The sequence below is a fragment of the Stegostoma tigrinum genome, unplaced genomic scaffold (genome assembly GCF_030684315.1).
Source record: "Stegostoma tigrinum isolate sSteTig4 unplaced genomic scaffold, sSteTig4.hap1 scaffold_204, whole genome shotgun sequence".
NCBI classification, from domain to species: Eukaryota; Metazoa; Chordata; class Chondrichthyes; order Orectolobiformes; family Stegostomatidae; genus Stegostoma; species Stegostoma tigrinum.
The window spans coordinates 408,224-424,651 of NW_026728142.1; the positions used below are offsets into that span (position 1 = coordinate 408,224).

The following is a 16,428-nucleotide window of genomic DNA, read 5'->3' on the forward strand; positions in this document are numbered from 1 at the left end:
GATCACTCACTCGGATTTGCCTGACCCTGTCCCACAGCAGGGCGGGTTGTACCACGGACCTAACTACTGCTGATTATATAACTGTTCCAGTTTAGTTTTAGATCAGTGTTAACCGTGATTAAGTGGATAGCCAAGCACCTCAGTGGTCTACAATACAGGAGAAATATATTCTTAAGGTCACAGATTCTGTGACAGTCAATGACAAGCACTGAATTGTTGTAACCTCATTTCCAACACCTGGCCCATAGCCTTGCATGGCTTGGATAGCACTTGCACATTTAAAAAAAAATAAATGTAAGGATGATGTTAGGGTAAGGACATGGAATTTTGTGATATGGTCATATTCTCTCTTGGAGCTGATTGCTGCTTCGCACTTGTATGGTGCAAATGTTACTTATCCTTTATCAGGCCCAGCCTGATAGTTGTCCAAGTCTCACTGTATTTTCTCATCGTTGACTTCACACTTGGAAAAGTCATGAATTCTGCGAGACACCTGGACAATGTTCAATGAACATTCATGTCTCCACTTCCTTTCAAGTGAAGACATGACTTCAACCAGTGTAAGTATCCAGTGAATGCCACTGACTCAATTTTCTATTCCTCTGCTTAACACCACATTCAATCAGAAGTTGCCTTGGTGGAAATGACAGATTGCACTTTTCTTCGTTTTCATGCTCAGGATCTCTGATCATATTTATGGTAAATCCTGAATGAGGTTATGAGGAGCATGGGCATGACGAAAAGTAAACTGAGCCTCAGTGTGCAACTGTTTGACAGCATCGTTATCCACATGTTCCAGTACTTTACTGATGATTGAGAATACATTGAGGTCATAATTGGTCAGGACAATTTGTCTGACTATTACGTGATAGGTCATCTTTCTCGTGAAATGTGAGTGTTGCAAGTGTTTAAAAATGTACTGGAAAACATTTACTGTTGGTGTGGTGACATTGGGGCACATTGTTCCAATACAGTTTGTGGGATGCTGCCAGGTGCCATGGCATTTGCAGTATCCAGAACATTCAGTCTTGTCATTGCGTGAAAGTTAAGATCTGTGATGTCTCCTCAGGATGAGGGCAAGAAGATCATCCAGACTGATGCTATGAATGGTTTCATCTGCTCCTACATTGTTTGTTAACAACATCTTGCAATAACTGCCATGTAGCCTGATGAGAAACTAAAGCTCATCTTGATTCATTTGCATTTAAAGGTGCCTATTTTCCCCAAACAAAAGGACCTATCACTGAGCGGGAAGTATGGAGAATGATAGACATCAGTGGTGAGATCGTTCTGGATCTTGACCAGCAAAACCATTGTTGTGTTGGTGAAATGTGAAAACAATCTCTCTGATGTAAACTTTATTCTCAGCTAATCCCTTTTCTCAAATGACAGATTCTGATGTTCGTTACTGGAAAGCTGAGAAAACATTGTTGCAGGACGAGAAGCCGTATTCAGTTGAAGCAGCACGGGCTTCTGCGGTGACTGTGGAAACCACTGCTTATGCCTTGCTTCAAGCATTGTCAAGGAATAATATTGACTACGCAACACCAATTGTGAGGTGGCTAACGATGCAACAGAACTACGGTGGTGGATTTCACTCGACGCAGGTAAATGCTTGAGATCAGAATAATAGGCTTTCAGATATTTCCATGGATCATGTTACTAACTGGTGGTTGTTGCAGTTTGCATTCAAACTGGACACTGCATATTCATCTGCAGGTTTGGTGCATTGGCACAAATTCCAGTTCTTGAATGGTGTTAATCCTTGGTTAAATTCTTACATGCACTTTGACTGAGCATCAATTTTCCTTTTGGCACTGTCCTTGAAAACGACCTGTTTCTGCAGACCTTCACTTACTTTGCATAGGATCATTGAAGGACAGCATAATAGAGTGCTATGGCAATGGAACAGACCCTTCAGCAAATTGTATGTGCCCTCACAAGATGCAAGTCCCTTACTATTCTAATCGCATTTCCCAGCACTCGACCCAGAGCCTTGTATGCCTTGGCATCGCAAATGTCCAATCAAAGACTTGTTAAATGTTATCATGGTTTCTGCCTCTACCACCCACACAGTCAGTGCTTTCCACATTCTCACCACAGGTTCGGTGAAAAAACAAGTCAGTTTCCTCAGAGATAGTAGGAACTGCCAATGCTGCAGAATCTGAGAGAACAAGGTGTAGAACTGGATATACACAGCAGGCCAAGCAGCATCAGAGAAGCAAGAAAGCTGATGTTTCGGGTCAAGATCGTTCTCCAGAAATGGGGGAGGAGAAGAGGATTCTGAAAACAAATAGGGAGAAAGTGGGGGGAGCAGATAGAAGATGGATAAAGGAGAAGATAGGTGAACTGTCCCCTTCTGTACACTCACTGTCCCCTGCTCCAGAATCATAGAATCGGAGAATTTTACAGAATTGAACAAGCACTTCATTCCCTTGCGTCTGCAGCCACTAAAGCCACATTAAATCTACATTTGTCTCATGTTCTAGCAATAGACCCATAGCCTTGAATGTTATTTCATTTTAAATGCTGTACCAACCACTTGTTGTTTAATGATATAAGATTATCCACCTCAACTGAAGTCCCAGACAATGAATTCCAAACCCCCACCACATTCTGGATAACAAAGTGCGGAGCTGGATGAACACAGCAGGCCAACCAGCATCTCATCCCTTGAAGGGTCGATACACAGCAGGCCAAGCAGCATCTCAGGAGCACAAAAGCTGATGTTTCGGGCCTCGACCCTTCAAGGGATGAGATGCTGGTTGGCCTGCTGTGTTCATCCAGCTACACACTTTGTTATCTTGGATTCTCCAGCATCTGCACTTCCCATTATCACTGATACAATTTCACCCCACCACATTTTGGGTGTCTTTTCTTGCCTGAAATTCCTTCTGAGCCTTTTAGGTTAAATGTATCTCTTTTTTACCCCCCACCCCATTAATGGACCTTACATTTACCTCGCCTATATCCATCATAATCCGGACAATTTTTTCAGGACCTCCTTCAACCTTCTCTACTCTAAAGAAAACAACCCAACCTTATCCAGATAAAACAGTGATGCTGCCTGGCCTGCAGTATTCCTCCAGCTCCACACTGTGTTCTCTCACACTCCACCGTTGGCAGTTTTTGCAATCACAAACTTATCCGGACTCTCCATAGAGTTAAAATGCTTCACCCCCTCAGAACATCCTGATGAATGTCCTCCAAACATGCTCAAATGCAATCACCTCCTGTCTATAATGGAGAGACCAGACTGCACTCAGTCTTCCAGCTGGGGCCTAACCAAAGTCCTGCACAGCTCTTCAGCCATATGCTTTCATAACTGTCCCTTTAAGCTGCCATGCCATGTTCAGCAATCTGTGTGCAAGCACCCCAAGATCACACCATTGCTCTGACCTTCCTAGTGTCCTGGCATTCATTGAATGATTCCTTGCCAAATTGCATTACCATACACTTACCAGTGTTAACACTCCATCTACCACTGACCAGCCCATTTGACCAATGTATAACTTTGGATTCAACTTGCTGTATTTTCCTGGACCCCACAAACTCAACTTACCTTCTTTGCCAGGCTCCCTTGTGAGACCTTGTCAAAGTCTTTGCTGAAATCTGTTTTCACTGCATCAACTCCCGTTTACACATTCCGTCACCTCTTTGAAAGAATCATCGAAGTTTGTGAGGCATGACCTCCCTCTGACAAAGCTATGCTGATGGTTGCTGATCAAACCCCGCTTCTTTCAATTGAAATTAAGCCTGCCGTTCAGAATTTTCTCCAATATTTTCCTATCTGCTGATTTGATACTCACCGGTCTGTAATACTCTGCTTTATGTTTGTCACGCCTTTTGATAAGTGGAACTATGTTACCTGTTCTCCAGTCCTTTGGTACTTTTGAAAGCTCTGTCTCAGAGCGAGTGGAATTTCTTCTCTCATCTCCCTCAGCATTCTGGCATACACCTCATCCAAACCTGGGATTTGTCTAATTTTAAATTCACCAAACCACCTAATATCTTCCCAGTCTCTGTTAATTCTGCTCAGGAATTGTGTGCTTACATGCTCCTTCTCACATGTAAAAGCTGATGTGAAGTTCTCGTTTAACACCTGACAATTGCTCTCCAGTTCAAACCATACATTTGGCTCTTCATTCCTAATGAAACCACGTTTTCCCTGGGTTTTCTCTTTCCCTTTGAGACACTTGTAGAAGATTTTGAGATTCTCCCTAATCCTAATCCTGGTCACCAGCGTTCTGTTGCCCTGTATTTGTTCTCCTCATAGCTATGACGAGATGCCCCGGCATGCTTTCCATCATCATCATGGTGGTTTCTCGCAGATGTGGATGATACTGTCCCATTCTCAGGCTGAATCTATAGGTGGCTGTACAGACTGATGCAGCTACCGTAGGTTGCGCTCGGGGCAGAAAGTAGTCGTGGGTAGTGGTGAGGCGAGTGTTGGTATGGCTGCATGGCTTCCACTGCTTCCAAAGGCAAGTCTAGAGGTGTTTGGTGCCTTCCCAGATGCTCCTCAGACTTTGGAGAGTCTTAGGCCAGTGATTCCCAGGTGTCTGTGGGAATGTTGCACTTCACCAGTGAGGCCTTGAGTTTATCACTGAGAGTTTCCTCTGCACATCTGGGTCCCGCCTGCTGTTTTGAAGCTGGGTTTAGAACATGCGGGGAGTCTCGTGTCAGTCATATAGATGAAGTGTCCAGCCCATTGTAGCTGATGAAGGATGGTCAGTGCCACAGTGCTGGGATGTTTTCCTCGTTGACGTTAGTGCGTCTAGAGGGACTCTGTTGATTTGTTCCCTTGATAACTGTTATACACCTTCCTTTTCCTTTTTATCTGGTCAAAGAACAAAGAAAATTACAGCACAGTAACAGGCCCTTTGGTTCCAAGCCTGCGCCAATCAAGATCCTCTGTCTAAACCTGTCGTCTATTTTCTAAGGGTCTTTGCTCCCTGCCCATCCATGTACTTGTCCAGATACGTGTTAAAAGACACTATTGTGTCTGCGTCTACCACCTCCGCTAGCAACATGTTCCAGGCACCTAGCACCCTCTGCCTCAAGAATTTTCCATGCATATCTCCCTTAAACTTTCCTCCTCTCACTTTGAACTCATCACCCTTAGTAACTGAGTCCCCCACTCTGGGAAGAAACTTCTAGCTACCCACCTTGTCTGTACCCCTCATGATTTTGTAGACCTCAATCAGGTCCCCCCTCAATCTCCGTCTTTCTAATGAAAATAATCCTCATCTACTCAACCTTTCTTCATAGCTAGCGCCTCCATACCAGGCAACATCCTGGTGAACCTCCTCTACACCCTCTCCAAAGCATCCACATTCTTTTGGTAATTTGGCAACCAGAACTGTACACAGTTCTCTAAATGTGGCTAAACCAAAGTCTTATACAACTGCAACATGACCTGCCAACTCTTGTATTCAATACCCCGACCGATGAAGGAAAGCACGCCACATGCCTTCTTGAGCACTCTATTGACCTGCGTTGCCACCTTCAGGGAACAATGGATCTGAACACCCAGATCTCTCTGAACATCAATTTTCCCCAGGACTTTTCCATTTACTGTATAATTTGCTCGTGAATTAGATCTTCCAAAATGCATCACCTCGCATTTGCCCGGATTGAACTCCATCTGCATTTCATCTGCCCAAATCTCCAATCTATCTATATTCTGCTGTCATCTCTGACAGTCCCCAACACTATCTGCTACTCCACCAATCTTCCTGTCATCTGCAAACTTGCGAATCAGACCCCCTGTACCTTCCTCCAAATCATTTACGTATATCACAAACAACAGTGGTCCCAGCACAGATCCCTTTGGAACACCACTGGTCATAGGTTTCCAATTTGAGAAACCTCCTTCCACTACTACTCTCTGTCTCCTGTTGCCTAGCCAGTTTTTTTTTTAATCTGCCCAATTAGAAATTTCTGAAGAGTCTTGGCGTGAAACGTCAGCCTTCCTGCTCCCCTGATGCCGCTTGGCCTGATGTGTTCATCCAGCTCTGCACCTTGTTACCTCTTAATGAGAACATGTTTGGTTTATACAGTACTGAATTACTTTTTGAGTGCTTTCACTGCTCTGCTGTGGATTCAGTAACTGCTGCCTGTCTACCTTGGAAACCTCTTCCCTAATTATAATAAAATCTGACTTCCCCAAATGCATAAGATTTTTGTTGAAAACCATCTTTTTTTCCTTTTACAGAATTAATTTTAAACATATTATTTATTTTAAACATATTATTTGCTGTCACTAAAATCCTCTCTGGCACTACAAGCAGCAGCCGAGCTTTGCTCCCCAGAATTTACTTTAGTATTGCAATGTTCCTTGCGGGACCATTTAGATGATCCTACAGAAAGTGTTCCTGAATTCTTTGTCAAGAAACCGCACCTCATGTCCTTTAGGGAAGGAAACTTCCATCCTTACCTGGTCTGGCCTACATATGACTCCAGAGCCATAGTGATGTGGTTGACTCTGAACTGAATTAGGGATGGGAAATATGTGCTGCCTAGGCAGGGACACCCTCATCTTGTGAATGAATAAAGGGGAAAAAAAACCCTTCTGAACCCTCATTGTTATCTTCACACGTTTTATTTTACAGGGCTGCGGATATAAGGCTAGAGAATGGGACGAGTCATGTAGCTCTTTTGGGAACTAGTACAAGTACAATAGTTTGATGGATCTCCCTCTGTGCTGTAAATTCTATGATTATATGCTCCTGTGATTCAGTGAATTGTCCACACATCTGCTCTTCCATTGACTGCTGACTGTTTCAGAGCCTATATTTCTTTGTGAACAGTAACACTGCCCCCTTTTCATTCTAAGCTCTACTGTCAAAACCTCATTTGATGACTCTTCAAAGATATCATTCCTTCTTACTGCAGGAACCGACTCCTTAATTAATAATATGACACCACATTCTCCTTTACACTTTCCCCTATCTGATCCGAAGATCCTAGACCCCTGAATGTTGAGTTGGCAGACCTGTCCCTCCCTCAAACATGTCTCCGTAATACAAGAACATTGCAATTTGACCTGTCAATCCACACCCTTATTTCAGCTGTCTTACTGTCGTGAGCCTAGCATTAAAATAGAGGCCATACAGCCTCACTTTGAATGAACTCTCACTTCCTTGTCCCTGACAAAATAGCTCAAACTCCTCCCACCCAGGACAAGCAAACCCCCTGGCTCAGACATTGACTTCCCTTAATAGAAGACAATAGGGTCGCAATGTTCTCACTGGACAAGTAATCCACTTACTGAGTTTGATGCTTCAGGGCGATGGATTCAAATTCCACCAAAGCAGCTGGTGAATTTTTAGTCAGTTTCAATCTGTTATCGACAAGGAAAATAACCCCAATCTATAAAATTTCTCCTGAAAAATAAAAATCTCTAGCCCAGGCGATACCCTGATGAAATTATTTTGTGCTTGCTCCATTGCAATCACTTCCTACAGTGTGGATCTGAGAACAGTCTTGGGCCTAACCAACATTTTGGACATAACCTGCCTATTCTTAAACTCTATTACTTAATATTTAGTCTAAAAAAGACAAGTATCCAATATGCGTTCCAAACCACTTCAATTACCTGGTCCATTACATTGGGGGATCAGCAGGCATAAACATTAAGGTCCGAAGATCCCTCTGATCATTGGTGCTTGTGAGCTCCCGATGATTCATCATGGGCTCCAAAATTTGTTTGTGCTGTGTCACCTAATCCTTATCCAGTTTGTCCGTACATGAAATAATGTTCACAAACGTTTCTCAACAATTCTTCCCAATACTACTTTTCCAAATCATGACACAGGAGAGCATAAAACTTGGAACACTACAGCAACAGCAATGTGCCCTTTGGCCCACAATGTTGTGCCAAACATGCCAACAAATGAAATAATTCTTTCTGGCCTGCTGCGTTCCTCCATCCCCATTCTGTGATATCTTTGCTGGCCTCCCGCCACTACCGTCTGCCTTTTCTGGGCAGGCCAAGTCACCATGGATCGCATAGATCTTAATCTTCTGGATGAGCATATCATGAGGGACCTTGTTGAAAATCTGACTAAAATCCATGTAAATGTTATCAACTGTTCTAGCCTAATTGATCACCCTTGTCACCTCCTTGAAAAATTCAATTGCGTTCGTAAGACATAACCTGCCCCTTATAATGCCATGCTGACTGTCCCTTACTAGCCCATACTTTTGCGACATGAGACACTCTCCAGTCTATAGTTTCCTGGATTATCCCTATTTTCCTGCTTGAACAGAGGAATGACTTTATCCACTTGCCAGTCTCCGGAACCCCTGCAGTGCCTAGCAAGGATACCAGATCCTATTGAAAGTAGTGTGTTGATGCATTTGTGTAATGATTGTGTTTTGTTTGAGCCCTAACATTCAAAGCAGTGTAAGAATGTCTTTGTGCAATAGGCAAGGTGTCATAAGACTGAGCCTTCATACAATTGCAAGATGTTGAAAATTTGCCATTATTTATTAAAACAGTGAGAAATTTCCATGATCAACATTTCTGTTACGCTGCAATGATTATCCCGTGGCATGTAAAATCAGAAAGATGATAGAATGAGACGAAGTCATGACCTAGTCATGCAGTCTTGGTCAGCATGCAGGGAGAATGTTTGCCTTTCATGTATATGGAAGTACTGAAATCTTTCCATGAATCTAAAAGTCACTTTTCCCTTCATTGAAGGACACTATAATTGCCTTGGAAGCTTTATCACGATACTACATTGCATTTCTGAAGAGGGAAGAAGAAATCAATATGCAAATTCAATTCCATGTTTTTGGAAGTCCCGTTGAGAACATGATTCATTTGCGCAGGCGTAATGCTCTGACTGAGAAAGAATTGAAGGTGAGTTTATAGTTTGGAAGATCGCAGCAATATATGCATCAACTTCTTCATCAATAATGTTCCATTGCTTTCAAACTGCATTTTTCACTCTGCAAGATAATAACTGTTAGAACAAGCAACAGTATGGGTAGATGGGCTATGGGGAATGAAATGGCACAAAACCCATTCAATTCAACAACAGATTTCAGATATGTCAACAAATTAAATGTTCCAGCACAGGGATAAAACAAGGAAGATGAGAGTGAGGAGGCAATAGTTCTGATAACAAAATAACACGAATTTACCTTTATCTATTTGAGCAAAAAAGCAGGCACACAAATAAATAATCATCTAACAATGCACATGTGCAAAGGAGGCTACGAGAGGTCTAAAAATGCCGAATTGTTGTCATGCGTGTTGCTGAAAGGGTGATTGAAACAGATTCTGTGGTAAATTTCAAGAAATACAGATAATGCATCACAGGATGTTGGAGAAAGAACATTATGGACTGAGGCAAATTGTATTGCCCTTTTCAGGAGTTACTAGGAGTATCATGAGTTGAAAGACTTCCTTCTGTCCTGAAACCTTTAGTTTAGTTGCAGCTGGATCACAATTTCTGTTCCTGGTAATATTTAGCAAACTGTTAAAAGTGAATGTCACTGCACAGAATTCCAAACATATCTCCAATCAGTAGGGAAAATATCCAAGGGATATGACGGATTGTATCCTCGAATGTTGAACAATGCAGCGACAGATACAGTGGATGCACTGATGATAATCTTCCAAGAATCCTTAGATTCTGGAAAATTCTCAGAGCATTGAAAGATTGTGAACATAACACCATTATTAGAAAAATACTAAGACAAAATAGCAAGCAAGTATTGCCAATTTAAGTCAACCTGGGCAGGTGTCCGTGCCTACAATGAAAGATGAAATAACGGTGCTTAGTCTGCTATAACATCCGACAGAGTTAACATCCTTTCATAAAGGGGAAATAATACTTGACAAACTTGCTACAGTGCTTTGAGAAGGAAACAAACATTACTGATGAAGGACCACCAGTTGATGTCGTACATTGAGATTTCAACAAAGCATTTGATAACTTCCAACTCATAAGGTGACTTATGAGAGCCCATGTGTTCAAGGGTAGTATATTAGGATGGACAGAGGACTGCATTGCTAATACAAGTCGAGAAGGGGCAGCAGGATGGTAACTTATAATTAGCATACGACCACAGAGTCAATGCTGCGGAGGCCGTACACCTAATGTTCACTGGGTTGATTTCGGAAATGGAGGAGGGGATTGCCATGCTGAGGAAAGTTGGGTGGGCTGGGGCTACATTCATTAGCATTTATAAGATTGAAAGAAATCTTATTTTTTCAGCATTTAAAATTGTTAAGAGGCTTGATAGTGTATATCCGTAGAGATTAATCCCATTAGTGGAAGATTTTACGACCAGATGCCACATTTTCACATTGGTTGCCTATTAATTCAGGGGAAGAATTAGTTCTTTCAAGTGGTAGCAATCATTGAACACTTCAGCAGAGAAGGTTTTCGAGGTAATGCCATTAATTATATGCTAGGCTGAGATGGCCAGTTTAATTTTTAAATCAAGAAACAACGATAATGAGAAAAGGGTAGACTTTACAGTGGAAGATACTTCAAGGATGCCCTTATTACTAAAAAATACAAAACTCTGGTGCGGCCACACTTGGATTATTGCGTACAGTTCTGGTCACCGCATTATAAGAAGGATGTGGAAGCTTTGGAAAGGGTGCAGAGGAGATTTACTCGGATGTTGCCTGGTATGGAGGAAAGGCTGAGGGACTTGAGGCTGTTTTCGTTAGAGAGAAGAAGGTTGAGAGGTGACTTAATTGAAACATATAAAATAATCAGAGGGTTAGATTGGGTGGATCGGGAGAGCCTTTTTCCTAGGATGGTGACGTCGAGCACAAGGGGGCATAGCTTTAAATTGAGGGGTGAAAGATATAGGACAGATGTCAGAGGTAGTTTCTTTACTCAGAGAGTAGTGAGGGAATGGAACGCTTTGCCTGCAATGGTCGTAGATTCACCAACTTTAGGTACATTTAAGTCGTCATTGGATAAGCATATGGACATACATGGAATAGTGTAGGTTAGATGGGCTTCAGATCGGTATGACAGCTCGGCACAACATCAAGGGCTAAAGGGCCTGTACTGTGCTGTAATGTTCTCTGTTCTAATACAGGGAGGAATTAAACACATCACTACCACACCATCACTACCATTAGAGAAGTTGTAGTGGACAATCTAATGGAGTAAAAGCAGATAAGACTCTTTGCCCTGATGGTTTACATTCTGTGATTCTGAACAAAGGAGCTTCAGAGTTGGTGTATGCATTGATTGTAATTTCTGAAAAAGGTTTAGATTCTGGAGAAGCATCTGAGGGCTGGAAAACTGCTAATGTGACATCCCTATTCAAAAAGGAGAGCGGCAAAAAGAAGATAACTATAACCTAAATAACCTAACATCTGTTATTGGAAATATGTGGCAATCAACTATGAAGAAAATAATAGCAGGACATTTGGAAAATCATAATCTAATCAAACAGAATCACCATCGCCTGATGAAAGAGAAATTATGTCTGGCTAATTTGTTTGGGTTTTTCGAGGAAGTCCCAAACAGAATTAATAGAGGAAAACCAATAAATGTGTTGTGTTTGGACTTAGAGAAAGCATTTGAGAATGTGCTCAAAAGTAATAAGCTAAGAGCCGAGGTTTTGAGGTAGTATATTGCTATGGATCAGTATGCTTTGCATGGTCAGGAAGGAGAGGTCACATCTGGAATGAAATGCCCCAAGTGAATATATATTTTGGGGAATTTAGTGGCAATGTGGTAAATCAGTGCAGAGGGTAAGAGGTGCTATTTACTTGCTTTTTTTGCCTGGTAGTTTGTAAGCATTTATTTTTGAAACAGGGTCAATTGAAGCCAGAATCAGGGACCCAGAGGGTGAACCAGGTTCATTGGTTGGTGATATCTACTGATTTAAGAACCTATTGTGGGTAACTTTCAGATTGAAAGTCAATCGGAGAAATATTTACAGGCTACAAACTAAAAGACCAGAATGTTTTTAAATCAAATTAAGATCGAAGCAATTGAAATGGAGATGCCAGACCAGATTATGATTGATACCTACATGACGGGTGAGTGGTCAGACCCCATACTCCAGCTCAGGGTTGATGAACTGGAATCTCAGTTTCGACCAATCAACAAATCATGCAGGGGAGAGTTACCTGGGAATGCTGTGTTTCAGGAGGCAGTCACACACCTTAGAGTAACAACCTGAAACTCGGTCAGTGGCCAGGGACGTGAGACTGTGACTAAGAACAGGTCAGGTGGAAGGATCCAGGATGTAGTGCAGAGGGAACCTTGGCCTTTGATCTTATCTAATAGGTTTGAGATTCTTTCTTCCTGTGTGGATGAGAGTGCAGGGTGTACGGAGGATGAGTAAACTGACTGTAGCACTGTGGTACAGGGGGGCATTCAAGAGGGGATAAAAAGTGAAATGTAGTTATAATCAGAGGTAGTATAGTTAGGGGAATGAACACAGTTGGTTGTGACTAGGATCGAGAGTCCCGAAAGTAGTGTTGCCTGCCTGGTGCCCAGGTTCAGGATATTCCATCTCGGCTACAAAGGAACTTGAAGTGGGAGGAGTAGAAATCCAGCTATCATGGTACACACAGGTACCATTGATTTGGAAGAAAGAGGAAAGAGGTTCTGCTGAGGGATTGTGAGCACCGAGTTGCTGAATGAGAAAGCAGAACCAGAAAGGTAATAATCCCTGGATTCTTATCTGAGCATTTTGGCACGGTGTGAACAAAATTCAAGATGTAAAATGCATTGTTCAAATGGTGGCATGGCAGAAATGTGTTTGAATTTATGGGACATTGGCATCGGTATGGGGAAGGAAGGAGTTGTTCTGGTGGTATAGGCTCGACGAGAATCATATTGGGACAAGTATCCTGGCAAAAGACATAGCTGGGTCTGTGGGTGGAGCATTAAAATAAAAAGTGTGGAGTGGGTGAGTTCAGTTGCATGGAAAATTATGGAAAAAGTTAGAAGCTGGTAAGTGCTCAACAAAGTTTCCAGAACAAGTAATAGGACAAAAAGTATGGAAATGGTCAGGACTTCCACTTCAGGTGCAGCAGATAAGAAGGGTGGCCGTAAATGCCAGACTGAAGGTCTTGTATTTAATTGCAGGGACTGTATGAAACAAAGTGAATGAGTTTGTGGTGCAGATTGAAATTGACAGAGACATTGTTCTGGGTATCACAGAGATGTGGTTGTTGGGGCTCAGAAACAAATAGCGTGGAGTGGGAGGAGGTGCTAGGGAAGGTAGGTGGGATGGTGATAAGTGAGTACTATCTAGATTGGAACAGATTTTCCCCAGCGGGCATTGAATACAGATTCCAAATCACACTCAAAGTCTTCGTGACTGTTAACATTCATGTTTTTTGTCTGTGAATTTCAGTAATTGCATGACAGTTGGGAACTAAATATCCAATGATACTTGTCCTATAGAAAGAGCAGGCAAGTGGACAGAGATACCAGGGTTGGCTTGTCAGTAAGAACTGAGGTAGTGCTGAAGGAACCACAGCTCCTGAGCTTGTGTATTAATGACTTGGAGGGAAGAGATGAATGTGCTGTGGTTAAATTTGTAGATGACTCGAAAATATTTAGAAAGACAAAGCATGACACAGAAACAGAGATTTACCAGGATGTTACTTGGATTGGAATGTATTAGCTATAAGGAGGCTTTGGTAGAAATGTTGTATCATAATAAATGTAATGACATCAACCATGATTTCACCGAATGGTGGAGGAAATTCAATGGGATACATGACTTTTTTGTGAGTCTTATTGTTTGACAATGCATTCGTAAAGGTGTTTTTTTTTCTCTCTTGGATGAGATGTAAAAATGAAATGTGTACACTTGCTTTTCATCTGGAAATAAATAATTGTTCTGAATGATTCCCATTGACTAATAGAGATTTGACCAGCATCACGCTGAAAAGAGATTTTTAGCTTCTTTTTAATTGTAAAGTTGTTCTTAGGAATTAATTAGGCATATATTATTTGCATCTCAGGAATTATATTCATCACTGCATCTCAAAAAGTAATCTGTTGTATGATTACAGCTTTTTAAAGAACACTCTTCAATGGTTGTGATTTTCAGTTGCCGTCACACACATAAGATTACATTGTTGGCCAATCTGTCCATGATTATTTCATTATCTTACGTTTCAAACAGACAAGGAAATATTGGTGATGCCATGAAGAGTTTGATGATAAAATGTAATTGCTGTTATAGTTTCCACTTGGAAGAAAGATTCGCATCGAATTGACTGGTCAAGGAAATGGGACACTGACTGTGAGTACTTTGAATGTTCGAGTTATTCCTAAAATGAAAGTTATGACCTTGATGATTTCTCTTGCATGCAGATTTGAAGAGAATATTTTAAAATATCCTCTAGGTTAGTGGTTCAGGCATAAAAGTGTGATATGTATATTTGTGTAGATACATGTACATGCATAATCTGAAAAGAAAATGACGAGAAATCACTTGTTACAAGGTAAGAATGAGTTATCCAGATAGTAAGACCTGCCAATGTTGGTGTCTGAGATAACACATTGTGGAGCTGGAGGAACACAGCAGGCCGGGCAGCATCAGAGGCTCAAGAAAGTTAAAGTTTTGGGTCAGGACCCTTCCTCAGAAATGGAGGGTGGAAGGGAGCTCAGAAGCAAATAGCGTGGAGTGGGAGGAGGTGCTAGGGAAGGTAGGTGGGATGGTGATAAGTGAGTACTATCTAGATTGGAACGGATTTTCCCCAGCGGGCATTGAATACAGATTCCAAATCACACTCAAAATCTTCGTGACTGTTAACGTTCATGTTTTTTGTCTGTGAATTTCAGTAATTGCATGACAGTTTGAATGGTTCGTTGAGAGTGAGGAACCTATGGACTCACACACACCAAGATGGAATTTAGTTCGAAGAGTGTCTCCTCTTCAAAATAGTTACTTGCTTTTAAAATTTTGACCATTCTGCTGTCATAGTTGAACAAATTTAGTTTAATACTGCTTCAATAGGAATTTGTGTTTAATTGGATCATATTTGTGAAACTTACAGTTCCGCAAGCTATACCATAAACTGGAGGAGCCTTTCAGTGCTTGCAAAAAGGTTCACCTCTCTGTTATTACCGAAGGAAAATTGGAGTTTAAAAGTAAGTTCACCCGGTGTCAGGGAATGAAATGTTAATGTTGACTTGAACATAATTTTTAAAGAAGTAATATATTTGTGTAACACTAAACTCAAATTAAAATTTGGATATGCCAGTTTTACAGATGGTATGGGGAACGCTTCAAGGAATGTATTACAGGAAAAGGGGGAAAGCATGTATGCCAAATAGAATTGAATACACTCTGAAGGCGGAGGCACAGATCAAACAGACCTGTGTGCTAAAACCTATCATCAGTTTCACATTGAATGGAACAGTTTAAACAGGCTGGAGGAAGCAGGCATGCCAGCGCAAGCTTTTGAATTTGTTCTGTTCATAAATATCAGAAAAATTGTGGGAAACATGTTTATTCTTTCTCTTTTATTGCACAGAACCATACGATTACACTAATTTTGATGAGGAATTTCATGATTACGAGTCCCATCCGTTTGACTCACAGTTTGGTACCATAGGTTGGTATGATCTTCGTTCGAGAAGGAAAAGGGATGTTCCAGATGCAGAAAATCGTCAAACCATTTACTACAAAGTCTGTTACTGGTTCGTATTAATTAGTGTAGTTAACATTTTCTGATCGACATGATTGCAGAATGGAGTCAATAAAAAAATTCCATCTGATATGCAACATAAATTTTAACTGGATATTAAAGCAGTTCATTTCTATTTCATGCTGTCTGCTGCTTTTAAGAATGGTTGTCTCATTGTCAAAATGTCTTGCTTTGACTCCATGGCTTCTTCCATTAGCTCACATTGAAACGCATGTTTCTTTAGCCAAAAATGTACGCTTACCCAGTCTAGCTTGATCAATATTCATCTTCCAATGCCATGCTCATTCAAGGTCTTCAATATGCCTCCATCATCCCATTCCCCTGCTGCAAACCTCTTGGTGCCCTTCATGTTTTGATGCTCCATGTACCTACATTTTGCTTTGTTTTGTTCATCAAGATATATAATTGAATAACCAAAGCACAAGATTTTCGCTTCTAGTAAGTTGCAAACCTAGTGTCAATTGATCTCAAGAAGCCTGTAAAAATATTTACAATTGACTTAAATTGGATAATGTCACCATTCAGACACCTTGTTTTGAGTTTTTCTTTTAATATAAAAGTCCCTGATAAAGATTCACTCACATATAGATCCAAGAATCCAAAAGATGAAAATTTTGAAATTAAGATGACAGCGATGCCATCAGAGGGCATAAGTTGCCCTAAGGGGACTTTAGGTTACAAGGACTGAGGATCAAAGCAGCAAAGCAGAAATTGGATTGATTACAGCTTAAATATAAGCATGCAGTGGTTTGAGC

At 41.3% G+C, this 16,428-nt stretch overlaps 1 protein-coding gene across 1 annotated transcript in view; it reads left to right on the plus strand.

Annotated features, from left to right (window-relative positions):
• The window catches only part of LOC125467360 (complement C4-A-like), a gene marked incomplete at its 3' end in the record, with an annotated part of 173,948 nt that overhangs the window by 145,186 nt on the left and 12,334 nt on the right, over positions 1-16,428 (plus strand). Inside the window, exons 29-33 of the mRNA XM_059643735.1 lie at positions 1,393-1,607; positions 8,711-8,872; positions 14,203-14,262; positions 15,020-15,113; positions 15,500-15,665. Of these exons, the coding sequence (XP_059499718.1) occupies positions 1,393-1,607; positions 8,711-8,872; positions 14,203-14,262; positions 15,020-15,113; positions 15,500-15,665 (697 nt within the window). The remainder of the gene's footprint in view (positions 1-1,392; positions 1,608-8,710; positions 8,873-14,202; positions 14,263-15,019; positions 15,114-15,499; positions 15,666-16,428) is intronic.